The following is a 14842-nucleotide window of genomic DNA, read 5'->3' as shown; positions in this document are numbered from 1 at the left end:
TACTGAGTAGGTACTTGCTAGGTTCAGTGATATATAATCACCTCATCTGCCCTTGTTACCCTCATATTCTGTGTCTCACTACAAATGAAGGAACCAAAATTCGGGGTGAGTAAGTAACTTGCCATAGTTAGGAACATCAGAACTAAACCTGAAGTCACATTTGAGTCAAAGGTATATGTTCTAGTTTTATTTCAGTTTCTGTGATAAAATACCCTGACCAAAAAACAACTTAGAAGGGGCAGACTTCAGCTTATGATTTCAGTTTATAGGTCAGTGGAGAATTCAAGGTAGGACCACCCCCCTCCCAACAGCTAATCATATCACATCCACGCTCAAAAGCAGAAAAGAAATTAATGCATACATACTTGCTTGCTTGTGCTCTACTCTTAAACAGTTCAAGACATCCTGCATAGGGAATGATGCCACCCATAGTGGGCTGGGTCTTCCCACATAAGTTACTACAATTAAGACAATCTCCACATCAGGTCCATAGGCCAAACCAATTTGCCACTGAGAGTCTCTTCCCATGTGATTCTAGATTGTGTCAAGTTGACAATTTAAGCTACCCATCTACAGTGTTTGATCTTTTCAACATATATTTGGATTTTTCCTACTAAATCTCTGTCACCTTTAATAAAATGGATTAAGTTGTACAATCAGCCTATTTGTCCTTTCCATCCATTCTCATCTCATTTCTCCTATCACTCCACCATTTGGTGCAAATTACCTCAAATTTAAACTGATTGGTTTTGGGGTTTTTGAAGCTAGCTCTCATGCGGAGGTCAGGCTGGCTTCTAACTCACTATGTAGCCAAAACTGTCACTGAGTTTCTGATATCCGTGTCTCTGTCTCACAAGCAGGATGGGAGGTGTGCACCACCATATCTAGCTTTCAATTTTCTTTTAAATAGAGGCAGTGTCTAAAGTCCAACAGCAAATCTCCAGCTCGGGTCAGCAAGGTTGCCTTGGAGGGTTGCAAAGAACAAGTGTCACCCCTGTCACTTGACAGATGGAGAGACCAAGGCTGAGTGCTCAGACCCCTCTGGGGAGCAAGGAGGAGAGCTGGTTCGGCTTTACCCTTGTACTCTAGGTGGACTTTCTTCACCAGGTATGCTCAGGAGCTGGGGAAATGCCCCTACTAAATTGGCCTGTGGGTCAGGCTGTGGGACATTTTTTTCATTAATGTAGGAGGGCGTAGTCCATGTGGGTGGTGCTACCCTGGGGTAGGTGGTTTTGGGTTCTATGAGAAAGCAGACTGAGAAAGCTATGGGGAGCAAGCCAGTATGCAGCACCCATCCATGGCCTTGCTTCAGCTCCTGCCTCCAGGTTCCTGCCTTAAGTGACTGCTCAGACTTCCCTTAATGAGTGACAAGATGTAAAATGAAATACGATTTATCTCCAAAAGTTGCTTTTGGTCAAGGTGATTTCTCATGGCAATCAAATCCGCACCAAAGAGATGAGGCATAGAGTTGGGGCTTTATTCTGGGATATTTTAAATCTACATGAGACTATTTTATAACAAATGTAAATTATATTCTGTAGGCCCATTTGTCTAAGGACATTTTATCCTTAGGCACAGTGTTTTAACCAATTGTAACCGATTGTACCAAAACACTTTAGTAAGATATTAAATACTTAAATAATCACTAAAATTAATGTATAACTTCACATTCTATATACAAACACCATGAAGAGTATACTGAATGATTGTAAGTTTTTGACCTTGAGAAGCATAGTAATTTTAAACTTATTATTGTTAATTTATTTGTGTTCGTGTGTGTTTTACATACATGTATGTATATACATATATAGGAAATCTCCATTGTGTCTTCTAGCTAGTTAATTATTTTTTTCGCCCTCCCCCAGCTAGTTAATTATAAACTGGACACTAAGGATGCTTTTCTGTAGGTGCCTAAGAAACACCCTTATAAGAGAGTTCCCTTGTAGAAATATGCAGGAAAACAAATATTGCTTATAATTATGTAATAAAACTCATTATAGTAGGCCTATGTGATACAGATTTCCAATCACCATAGTTTATTTTCCATCTGAAAGGTAAAATTCATTGATTTTGCCATTTTTCAGAAGTTTTGGTGAGAAAGTCATTATTTCTGTTTCACTAGAGCCAACTCAGATGTTGCTGTGTAAACACTGTCAGCAGTGAGTATTTATTTTCTATTATGTGTTTTCCCGGGCAAAACGGAGAGGCACTTCTTATCTCCCTCCCTGTTCCATGCAAAGACCTCTGTTGTGTGACAGACTGGGAGCCAGGGAAGGAGGCACCTTTGAAGTAGACTTCCAAAGGAAGGGATGGTCCAGGATGGCAGGTTATGTGACACTGTCTCCTGTCATTCTTGGGTTTTATTGTCTTAGGGAGATGCTAATGCAGGGCTTTATGTAGAACAGAAACTCTACCACATCCCAAAAGCTCATCCCGGAGTACAAAGGTGGCCCCCACCTTTGATACAGTGCTTCAGAATGTTGGTAGAAGGAGGCAGTAACCAGCAGTCTGTGATCCTAAGGCTAGTACACCACCAGGAACATCACTGCGTCTGGGTCCTGGATCTGTTCAGGAAGTCTGGAATGACCAAACACGTTTCATGACAATTATACATGTCATACTCTTCGTTTTCAACATTCATGCGCGTGTCATGGTTTCTTAGTTACTTTTCTATTTCTATACTAAGATACCATGATGTAGGCAACTTACGAAAGAAACAGTTTTTTTGTTACCCACAGTTTCAGCAGGCGAGTCCATGACCATTGTGGTTGGAAGCATGGCACCAGGCAGGCAGGCAGGCGTGGCCCTGGAGCAGTATGTGAGAGCTTACATGCTGATTCATAAGTAGGAGGCAGGGAAAGAGAGAGATGCTGGAAATGAGGATGACTTGGGCTTTTTGCTACCTCAAATCCCACCCTTAGTGACACAGCTCATTCAATGAGGACACACCCCCAAATCCTTTCCAAACAGTTCTTCCAACTGGGGGCTAAGTATTCAAACACATAAGCCTCTGGAGGCCAGTCTCATTCAAACTTCAAGTGGCATCTTCTAGAGGCTGCATGATGTGTGATATTGTACAATACATCAGATTATTAATGTGTGTTTGTTTCTACATTAACATTATAAACAATATTTGCTTCTCTGTGTAAGGGACCTCTCTTCTATGGGCATTCCTCAATGTAACTACAGAAAAGTAAGGGCTCCTGTGTAATTTCCAGTTTATAATTAACTGGAAGGCACAATGTAGATTGTGTGTGTGTGTGTGTGTGTGTGTGTGTGTGTGTGTGTGTGTAAAACACATCCCAGTGAGAGGTTCCAGTAGAGAACTGCCGCCAGCCATAAGCTTCACTTTTTTCTAACAGAAAGCTTTTGCTAATGTGAATAATACTCTCAAAAGCTTTCTAAAAGGAACCCATCTAGCTGATAAAACTTTTTATTTGGAAGTTTAAAAGTTGTAAAGGTTTATCAGTGCACAGGTTACGTAGCCCAAGTTGACACTGGAAAGCAGACATCAGCAAGAGAAGGACCTTCACATGGACAAACATCGTAGGAGAGGAATAGAATTTGAGCTACACCATCGACCTGTGTCTTGTGGATGTTAGTCTGGTTATATAGGTGACAATCTAACCTTCCACATTCTTATTCTCTGGTTAAATTGCTAAGCTCATTGGGCTGGTGAGACCCATCACCAGGCTCATCAGGTTAAGGCATTTCCCCAGACAAGATTGATGACCTGAATTCAATTCTCAGATCCCTCAAAAGCCAAACGCACTGGTGAGCATCTGTAACCCCAGCACTCCTGTGGCCCCATGGGAGATAGAGACGAAAATAACCCAGAAGTTCACCTGTCAGCTAGCCTGGAGTACACAGGTAGCAGAAACAATGAGAGAGACCCTGCCTCAAACCAATTCTATTCCTAAATGAAAATGCACTTTAGATGGGGTGAAAACGGGGAACACTTTGAGGAATAGCTATGCTGAGGGAAGATCCTCCCAGCCTCTGTTTTATCTTTGATGGTTAGCTTATTAACTTGACACAACTTTGAATGACCTGAGATGAGAGTCCCCAATAAGAAATGTCTACAGGTGGTTGGCGTATCTCTAGGGGTTGTCTTTGATTCATTGGTGTTGTGGGCGAGACCATTCCCTAGACAGGGTGTTCTTGAACGATATAGAAATGGAGAGACTGAACTCAGAACAAGCGAACAATGCATTTGTCTACATTTGTTCCTTCTCTGTTCTTGGATGAACGGGGAAGAGCTGCTCCAACTGAATTCCGGCCTTGACCTCCCCAGGACCATGGGCCTGGAATCATAAACCAAACAAGCCCTTTCAAGCTTAAGTTGTTCTTTGTCAAAGTGTTTTATCACAGCCACACAAATGGTACTGGAACCATCTCCTAATTATAAAGTAATTGCATTGACGCTCTTGACCTTGCTTGCTGCTTTGGTATTTAAGAACTGAGATGACTAACATTTATATAAATACAGATCATTCGACAGAACAATCTTGCTAATTTACAACTTATTAGGACTCTAATATAGATATTTAAAAAGTCATATGAGAATTCACTGATTCTTTTATTTTTATTTATACATTCGTATTTATCTTTTGAGCTAGGATCTTGCTCTGTAGCTCAGGCTGGCCTGAAAGCCACTAGGGTAGTCCACTTTGGTCTTAAACTCATGGTAATTCTCCTGTCTCAACTTCCTAAGTGTTGGGATTACAGGTATGAGCCATCAAACCTAGCAATTAACTGGTATTTGAGAAAATAAGTATTTTTCTCCAAGTGGTCTTTTGGAAAAGGTGCACTGAATGTCACTTCCAGACGCAGTTATGTTCATAGCTTGTGATTATTTTTAAATTGTCTGTTGAGAGGGACTTAAATCATGCTCAATCCAAAAGCCTGGTGATTGGCTTCTCCTCCCTCGCGCTCGCACGTGTTCACTCCTAACTATCATCTCTCGGTGAAATTTGTACCGAGTCTCTCAAAAATCAATACCATGTAAGTTTTCTGAACGGCTCGGCCATTTGCTTGAGTCTGGATGATTACAGCACTCTGCAGACCTGTGCCTGCCGGTGTGAGGGCCTCGGCTAACAGTCTTGGGAGAGAGGGGCTGTTGTCAGGGAAAGCAGAGGTGAGCTCTGAGATCCTTGCTATTTTTCAATGAAGTTTCTGATGGGGCTCACCCTGCGAGAGGCATCGTGTTTGGGCAATCCTCTTCCCATTGGCTAACCAAGTCTGTGTATTAGTCAGAGACTCCAAGTAGAGTGGCAGAATAGCAGGTGACATAGTTTTCCTTTCAACTTCAATACTCTCTGGTTTTAGAAATAATTTGTGGTGTGACCTCATGCAGAGAAGGCTGAAATATGGGTGTTGTACACATACATTCGAATTTTAGCATCCACTCCCATGTATGAAAGACTACGCAATCCCCTTCTTTGAGTTAAGAAACTGCAGACCTAGCTGCATCCCCTAGAATCATCACTGTGAATCCACATTCCCGTAATTTTACACGTACATCTACCTGCTTCTCCTGCTTGCTGGGAGGACAGGAATTCAGTACCAATTTTCTGAGCTCTCTTACAAAGAATATCAATAAGATATACACAACCCCTTTGGTTAATTGTCTTTAAAGGGTTACAAGCACTTCCCCTCCCCCCTTTTTTTGTTGTTAAAAGCAATTCAGAAACTCTGTAGCATGGTCCTTAGTACTTAGTATGTGCTCAATAAATGTAGTTTAATTTTTTAAAAATCCACAATCTAAAATCTATACGCACAGGCTTCCCCAACAACAGAAGCCAAGATAAGGACTCTGAGGCAATAGTTGACTTGGGGGAGTTTGTAGCAAGCAGAGGAAGGGAGCAAAGTTAATGCAATCTGCAGGTGTCTAGCCCCACCTGTAGCCTTGAGAGACACAGAGAAAACCTCCCAGGATTGCCCAGCAGGGGCTAGAGTATCATACCCGTGTTTATATACATGAGGATGAACGAAACCAGCTCTCAGCTCGATATTCTACACACACACACACACACACACACACACACACACACACACACACACACGCATGCATGCAGAGTGTGTGTGTGTATTCAATATTAGTTCTTGGCAAGTAGCCTGGGTTGTAAGCTATGACACGGAACCATGTCAAGAAGTGTCAAAAGGCATGGGATTTTAATCAAAGAAAGAGAGAGCTTACTCACCAAGAACTCACCCATATTGGGTCAGCACCTTAACCTTTCTGCTTTGATATTATATAAGGTGAAGTGTGATAATTATACACCCCTTCCTAGAGACAGCTAAATCTCAGTTCTGCACTAAACAGTTCTGCACACAGCTGGCCTTGAGTACATGGTAGTTTTTTTGTGACTATTATTGTCATGACATATTAACCTTAGTATGTACAAGACAATGGAAAACTACTGTGTGCGTTTCAGGATATGTGGCCTGGCTCAGCCTGTAATATGTCACATGAGTACCTAATTTAGGCAAAGGGAACTGAGCTTCTGAGTGGCTACTTGCTTAGGACTCTTTGGCACACCTTGGCCGTGTCCTTTGGCATACTTTGAGGAGCCATGATGTCTGGGTACTAAGCCGGGAGGTAGTAGGGTTAGCTGGTCGGCCTGCTGTAAAACCTATTTTGTACTGGTTTGGGTTCTGTCTCTGTGGGACCTTCCAGGTAAGATAATCTTGTCTTTTCGTCTACAAATATTGGCTTTTTTTTTTTTTTTTGGTTCTTTTTTTTTTTTTTTTTTTTTTCGGAGCTGGGGACCGAACCCAGGGCCTTGCGCTTCCTAGGTAAGCGCTCTACCACTGAGCTAAATCCCCAGCCCCCAAATATTGGCTTTTGATGATGCCCCACATTGTACCCTCTCCTGCTTTGTTGGGGGGGGGAGGCCTACCCCTCCCATTTTACAACTCTCTTCTTGATGGAATTCTGATGCCAGGGCTAGTGGAGATAGCCTGGCAGCACAGCGCACATTCCTCTTTATGGGTTCCTGATTTAACAATACTTCAATGGACCCAGAAATTATATTAAGAGATACAATATCTTTTAAAAGTATAACTGACATTGCCACTTAGACCATAATTCTAAATTATCCACAAAAAGAGGAAGAAAGGAAGGAAGGAAGGAAGGAAGGGAGGGAGGGAAGAAGGGAGGGAGGGAGGGAGGGAGGGAGGGAGAGAGAGAGAGAGAGAGAGAGAGAGAGAGAGAGAGAGAGAGAGAGAGAGAGCGCTTTCATTCTGGGCTCATGGCCAAAGTGAAAATGTAGCCTTTGGTAACAGAACTTGATCTGTCCCGCTATTTGACTAACTGAAGTGGTGGCTGCTTGGCTCTAGTGACTTCCTATGAACCCTCACTGTGCCTGAGTCATGTGTCCGCATCAGCAATTTGGGTATAAGGAACAGTTTTCTTGATGCCCCATGGTGGCCCCACTGGCAACGTCCTGAGAGCTAAGCTCCTCTAGGACCTTCCTGCACTGAAGTGCCCATTCCCATGGTATTGCCTCAGGCAGAGTCAGAACAAAGAGCAGGAGTATGTCAGACCTGTGCCTACTGCAGCTCCACCAGCTGTGACCTTGGACTAGATGCCTGATCTTCTTTTTAAAAGAATTATTTATTTACTTTATATATGTGAGTACACTGTAGACACTCCAGAAGAGGGCATCGGATCCCATGACAGATGGTTGTGAGCCACCATGTGGCTGCTGGGAATTGAACTCAGGACCCCTGGCGGGACAGTCAATGCTCTTAACCACTGAGCCATCTCTCCAGCCCCTAGATGCTTGCTCTTGGAGCCTCATGGGTTAGACTTGAATTGGAACGTTGTTCTAATCCTCCTCCCTTAAAGAGCATGCTTTGGAACACTGTCCCTCAGTTGCCCTAGCTTTGCTGTTGTAATTTCCTGTCTGTGACAGATCATCATGGTCAAGGCAACACTGAAGGAGAAGTTTGTTTGAGGCTTACTGTTCCACAGGGTTAGAGTCCATGATGGTGGAACCGAGGTAGCAGGTGGTGGGCAGCAGGAGCAGAAGCCAAGAGCTCACATCGGGAGCCATAAAGGGGAGACCCAGAGAGCACTGGGCGTGACTCAAGTCTTTTGAAACCTCATAGTCCATCCCAGGGACATTCCCCCTCCAGTTAGGTCACACCTAATTCTTCCCAAACGGCCAACAACTGAGGCTCAAGTATTCAGAGGGCTGAGAATTCTGGGAGACATCTCTTTCAAACTACCATGCTTTCTAACATTGAATTTGAGGGGTTGGTTTACCCATCCGAGTTTAACTCGAGGACTGGGTTGTGTTTACATTGTGCCAAACGCTTCAGAATGTGATCCCAGCCCACCCTGGGATGAGCCATGGTATACCATTAATTTGTGAGAAGGGCATTTCTGATTCGCTCAACAGCACTGACAGCAGGCATGATCACCAATGGTAATGGTAGGGAAGTGAGCCATACTGTTACACACATACACACACACACACACACACACACACACACACACACACACACACACCTTCGTTTTCACAAATAAAAAGAAACAAGGTTCACAAAGGTCAAAGATATCTATCACTCAAACTCAGGGGTCCCTAACCCCAAAATAATTAGTGCTGGAGGAGCCGGGAAAGTGCTGGAAATGGTAATGACTATGATTTGATCGTGGTGCACCATGTAACAAATTGAGTTATTGTCCTGGATCCAAGAAATGTATATAAACTTTGCACGTCCATTCAGAACTGGGAAGAGAGATGCTCAAGGAAAGTGGCCTTGGATCCACACAGTCAGCTCAGACACTACACTTCCTTCCCAGCTCTGCTATTGGTGGCTAGTGGCAGTCACCAGGAACCAGCATCAACTAGCAAAACTAGCACGGGGAGCCCCCCTCTGTGCTCCCACCTTCCTTGGCTGCATATGAACTGTAGCTTCCCTGCTTTGACATGCGAGCTCTTAACCATTCCTAGAGCTACAGAACCCATGTGGAGGCACATCTCCCCTCCCCAGGACATCTTGTCTATGACACTGTGTATCTGAACAGGTCACTGCACTGCTTAGGGCAAGATGACTTTTTAAGTACAAAACACCGTCTTGGACAGTTGCTCCCTACCCTCTCTCCGTTTTAATTGCTAGGAAAGTAGTCTGTCTCGACTTGGGAAAAGTGCTCGAGTATCTCTGATCTTGCTGTGGGTTTCAGAGGGAGTCTAAGCTATCAGTTGTGTCATTTCCCCAGACAGTCCTTGTAGGTAGAGAGAGACTCGTTAGGGGAATTTCACAAAATGGGCCGGAGGATGCTGGGTAAATGCAGAATGGAGGGAGTCTGCACACCTCTGTCCACCTCTGTCCAGCTTCCTGCTTGTATTGACACAGAATCGCTAGCACGCGGCTAACTGAATTACTGCCCGGGGCCTTGGGCCGGCTGTTACACGGCTCAGGAGCCTCATTTGCAGTCACCATTAACCAGAAAAGCTGTGTAGCTTTTTGGTGCCCATGGCGTCATAGAATATTTGCAGAAACCAAGGGGCTGAGAGAGGCTAAGGAGCCTTTGGTTTAAAAGTGGGAGAGTGTGGACCTTAACCTTCCCTCCCCGCCCCCTCCTCCCCAACCTCTCAGTCCTAACACCCTTGAAAGAGCTCTAAACTGGGCTGGAAGAGAACCTGGGGAGATGTCAGAGACTGGGAACAGCGACCCTCTGATGTGGCCGTGCAGGGAAGAACTGGGTAACCCACATACCAGCTCTTCAGCAATCTTGTCACAAAGCTTTGAACTGCTTTAAAGTGGGCATTCGCGATGATCACTCCAAAGGCTGCCTGCCTCTCAATCTCCAAAACCACTCAGGTCTTCTGCTCTCTTTACACGCCCTGCTGTGCTGTCCCGAGGAGTTAAGCGAAGGCCCAGGGCAGTTTAGCATTTCCAAAGATCTCCACACAACAGAGGCAGAAGCCGTGTTGGACTTCGCCAGTCTCACACCTCACCTTCCCCCTCTTTCCTCCCCTCTCCCCTCTTTCTTCTCCTGGCCCCTCTTTTCTGCCCCTCCCCATTCTAATCTCCCTCTCACTCTAATCTCCTCTTCCTCATCTCCTGCCCCCTCCTCCCTTTCCCACCTCTTACAACCCTCTCTTCTCCCTCAGCACAGCGCTCAACATTCACCCACACAAGCTGCTCTCAGAACGAAAGGCACATAGATGCTGCAAGGAATGGACCTGGAACAACTCCAGTTTCAGATTTCGCATCTGCCAGGCACTTAAATTAAAACCACCACCACTGTGTGTGTGTGTGTGTGTGTGTGTGTGTGTGTGTGTGTGTGTGTGTGTGTTCTGTTTGTAAATCTAAGATTAATGGGTTATAAGAAGAATGGCAGGGATCTAGCTGAATGAAGACAGGGAAGTGGGGTACTAATCTTCTTCAGTCCAGTGCAGAGGAGGACACTGGGTGGCGCATTAGACAGGGCCTTTCGGAAGTTTGCCAGAAAGCATTTTGCTAGCATTTCTTTTTTAAAACTCATTTATCAAAGCCGTGGTTAAGAGGAGGAAGTCACCCAGCCACCTCAGCTCACTGTGGCCTTGGGAAGGGTTGAGGGCTAGGATCAGAGGGGCTCTGTTGAGCCTGCAGACCCTTTTCTGGAGAACCCTGGCTGCAGGAACTGGCTGGGACACTCTGCAAAGGATGTGTCTGCAGACAGGGCAGGGCTTCTGGTGGGTAGGCCAATGGGAGATGAACCAGGAGAGAAAGGCTGCTTTGTGTGGGGATGGGCAGCATCTGGAGATGGTAGCCTGAAAGCTGGCCACCTCAGAAGCACTCTCCATGAGGTGGAGAGTAAATGGGAGCAGGGAGTGAGCACCATCTGAAATCCTGATCTAGGCAAAGTGTTACAAGTACAGATAGACAAAAACAGACATAGAGGAATCCAAGGAGTGAGTCTGGCGCTCCCATTTCTAAGCAGGCATTTAAAGCCCAGTGTTTCAGGTCAGCTGGCTGTACATTCTGTAGGACCCTTTAGAATGGATTTATGGGTATGACAGCTTTAGCCACAGTATCTGCAATCCCTGGAAGGCTCCGTTTTCCATCTACAAGGAAAGGCATCAGCTTAAAGGATTCTTGGGTTAGCGAGACTGCTAATGAGGGTGACCTGTAGAAGCTGCGTGGTGTTCTCTGTGCAGCTGGTGAATTATAACTCAGCACTTGCTTGCGGTCCTGAGATGCTGTTAGGATTCTCAGGAAAGAGCAGATCTGTTTCCCAACAGTCTTCACAGCGGCCTTTGTAGCTCCAGGCAGCCCAGGAGAGTAAGGTTATGCTCCATAGCCACATAGGACATAGCAGGTCACCACTTCATGTCCCAGCCAGTCTTAAAGTGCGGGGATGCACCACAGATCAATAGCTATTCTGGGTTAACATTGCCACAGCTTTTTTTCCTCCAAAAAAGGAATCCCCTCCCCCAATAGATCACAGCTTATTATAGCAAAGACTTTTTGGGGGTAGGGAGTGGTCTATTTATGGAACATTTAGGGAGAGAACTCTTTGAATTTGTGTGCACATTTTAGCTTAATCAGCAGGGCAATGGTGCTTTTATTTTTAAGGTCTGCTAGCTTCAGGTTGAAAGGTGGGTCTGCTGACCTTCTGTCACCTGGGTGCTGGAGCTGAGCTGACAGAGACCCCCAGAGCAGTTTGGCTGCTGGGTAGGTCCCTCTGCCAGCAGTGGCCCTCCAAGTCCTGTGTATGGGACCCAAATACTGTGGCTTACAACACTATGCTTACTTACAGTGAGACTCTGATGAGCTAAGTTCCTAAGGAACTTAATGGAAAATGAAAAGCCAAATGATCGCACGTGTACACACACACACACACACACACACACACTACACCATGAACAATCACTCCTTAAAAGCAAATGACATGTTTTTCTGTTCCTGATTATGGGAGCATAAGTTATCTTAAAGCTTTAAGTGACACTCTTTGAGAAGCCTATAAATTACATGCAGGGTGTGTGTGTGTGTGTGTGTGTGTATGTGTGTGCATGTGTTTGTGTGTGTATGTGTGTATGTGTGTGTATATGTTTGTGTATGTGTGTGCATGTGTTTGTGTGTGTATGTGTGTGCATGTTTGTGTATATGTGTATGTATGTGTGTATGTGTATGTATGTGTATATGTGTATGTGTGCATGTGCGTGCATATGTTTGTTTATATATGCATGTGTGTTTGTGTATGTGTGTGCATGTATTTGTGTGTATATGTATGTATGTATGTATGTATGTGTGTGTGTATATGTGTGTGCATTTATGTGTGTGTGTATTTAGAGGAGAGACTGTTACAAACACATTTATTCATTCCCCTCACCCCATATTATCTCTTGGCAGCTTCAGAAAACTATGGAGAAGGCAGGACAGATATTTCTAGGTTTGTCTTCAAGATGAGGAAGGGAAGGCTGAGAAAGGTTGAGTCATTCAGTTACACTGTTGTCCAAGGTAACTCAAAGCTTTTTACCCTGACCCTGGGCCCCTGCATTGGGGCAACAAGACTGTTGTGGTCAATAAGCAGTCATCACTACAGAACATACACAAGCGATTCCCCTTGCTGTCCCGCAGGACCCGAGCGCCCTCCCTTCCCCATCCTTGGGCAGTCAGTGAGCCATATAAATTCAAACTTTACAGCTGTTATGTCACATAATTTCAAAAGGTATTAAAATGCAAAACAGGAGTAAACAATATTTCTTGCCGCAGGGAAGTAACTAATAGGAGTTGACAAAATAATGGGATGGAGTAAGGTCTCCAAAGTGGCCCTGGAATGGAATTCAAGAGTATTTTTAATATGGTTACTGTGTACTTGTTCTGCCAAGGATGGCTGGAGGAGAATCCTCATTTATAAAACCAAGCCATAAAAACAAAACAAAACAAAAAAAAAAAAAAAAAGAAAACAGAAGAGGAAAGAGACGAATGAGCGAGCATAAGACAGGGAGAGCACACACGGACGCTTCGGCGAGATTCGAGGATTTGTCACAGCCTGGGTACCACTGGAAAGCAAGTTGGGTTCTCAGTATAGTCCACATTCCCTCCATCACGTTGCCCCTGGAATATGACCTCAGAGGCTCCAGATAGCTGTCAGTTTAAAGACTTCCAGGAATGGAGGTGGGAACACTTGTAAACACCAGTCTTCAGCAAGAGGGCTGAGGACCATCCATCGGACCATGAGAGTTTATCCTACAGCATTAACCCACTACAAGCGTCGCTCAACACCGCTGAACCACAGGGGTCAGAATCACAGCCTCAGTCTCCTAGACAGTCCCACACTCAGTTGCAGACACAGCCCCTCCCCCTGTCGTCAGTGCGCCGTACAGTGAAGGTAGGCAAGCCGCTGTCTAATGACTCCTGTGTTGTAGTTGATTTTCAGACAATTCCACCTTTGGGGAGTTTAGCTGTACTGTCCCAGCATGCTCTTTCCCCATTCCTCATCTTCCCCACATCCCTAGGCAGTGTCTCTTCATTAATTTCTTCATCTGCACCATGACATGTAGAGGTCCTTCTAGCCCTGCATTTTGCCTTAGAACATTGACATAAAAGGGTGAACAGGGAGAAGGCAGCACCAAGCGAGCAGGTGAGGCAGCCACACTGGCAGCTCAGGAGCCAGCCGCCTGCAGGCTCCAGGCAGCCGCAGCAGCTCCTAGCTGGTTTCATTACACAATTGAAGAGAAGCCCTCCTCTGACTGCTCTCCTCAGTGGAGGCTCACATCTAGTTGGCAGGAGGGAAAGGAGCTAAACTCCTCCCAGCAGCAACACACAGCGCTCTCTCTCTCTCTCTCTCTCTCTCTCTCTCTCTCTCTCTCTCTCTCTCTCTCTCTCACACACACACACACACACACTTTGACACAGTTTGAGGACAAGGGCAAACTCTTGCAGAAACGGCCCCTTGCCAACTCCCGGGTCCTGTATTAAAGCGCCCCAGTCCTGCATGGCCAAATCCTTGCACTGACCAGCGGAACAGACAGCAATTTCGGTAACTTTTCAGATTTCTTTTTCCTCCTCGGCACTGGCCCATAAATGCTTGGGAGGGAGGTAAGGACACCTTTTCCCTACTCTTCCCTTCACCCTCCCTTCTACCCCTCCCCCTGTTTCCCTCCCCCCTCCCCGCCCCCCGGAGGACCGTGTGCGGAAGCCACTACATGCCCACTCTTCTGTTGCTTGCCAGTCCAGAAAACACCACACAGTCACCAAGCTACCCAGAGAGCGAGAATGAGGCAAGCATCCCCCAGCCCGGGGTCCTAGCACTAGCAAACTATTTGCATGAGCTCCTGATAGAAGTCTCCTGAGAAAGGGCTGGAGGCCCCGTGGGGATGGCAGAAAGCTGAGGGGAAGTGACTCACCTTTAGATTGTTGGTGGGGTTGACCACACAGACAAGTTGCCCAGCAGCAGAGAAAACCCGTTTAGCCTTGTAGTGCTGAAACCGGAGGTGAATGAGATCCAACACAGCCCCAAAGCACTGTGTAAAGAAAAGCATCACAACTTTTGGGGGGTCGTTGGCACAGGAAGGCAGCGGAGGAAGCTGTAAGTCCTTGGGCTCTGAATGGAGCACAGCCTCGGAGACACTCCGCTCCAGCCCGGCTTAGCGCGCCTTCATATTCATCATCAAAATAAGACGGTTAGAATCTTGCAGCAGCGAGGCAGCCAATCAAAAGGACAGAAATGTTATCCTTGAGGTTCAGAGACAGCCAATAACAAATACCTCCCCTACTGAAACTCCCTGATGAATTGAGCCTGGCGGAGAATGTATTATTGAACATTACCATAGATCAGCACACTGCATTTATCTTGTGATTACAGCCAGCCACACATAATGCTGGGGAGATAGGCTGA

General features: G+C 45.6%; 1 protein-coding gene across 1 annotated transcript in view; it reads right to left on the bottom strand.

The window, feature by feature from the left end:
* Nucleotides 1-14610, bottom strand: part of Siah3 (siah E3 ubiquitin protein ligase family member 3) — a 67364-nt gene extending 52754 nt beyond the window's left edge. Inside the window, exon 1 of the mRNA NM_001191118.2 lies at nt 14352-14610. Coding sequence (NP_001178047.1) covers nt 14352-14486 — 135 coding nt within the window. The 5' untranslated portion in view covers nt 14487-14610. The remainder of the gene's footprint in view (nt 1-14351) is intronic.
* Between the last annotated feature and the right edge of the window lie 232 nt (nt 14611-14842).

Source organism: Rattus norvegicus, chromosome 15 (genome assembly GCF_036323735.1).
Source record: "Rattus norvegicus strain BN/NHsdMcwi chromosome 15, GRCr8, whole genome shotgun sequence".
In the NCBI taxonomy this organism is placed as follows: Eukaryota; Metazoa; Chordata; class Mammalia; order Rodentia; family Muridae; genus Rattus; species Rattus norvegicus.
The sequence above is the reverse complement of the archived record's forward strand: the minus strand, read 5'-3'. Positions and strand labels throughout refer to the sequence as shown.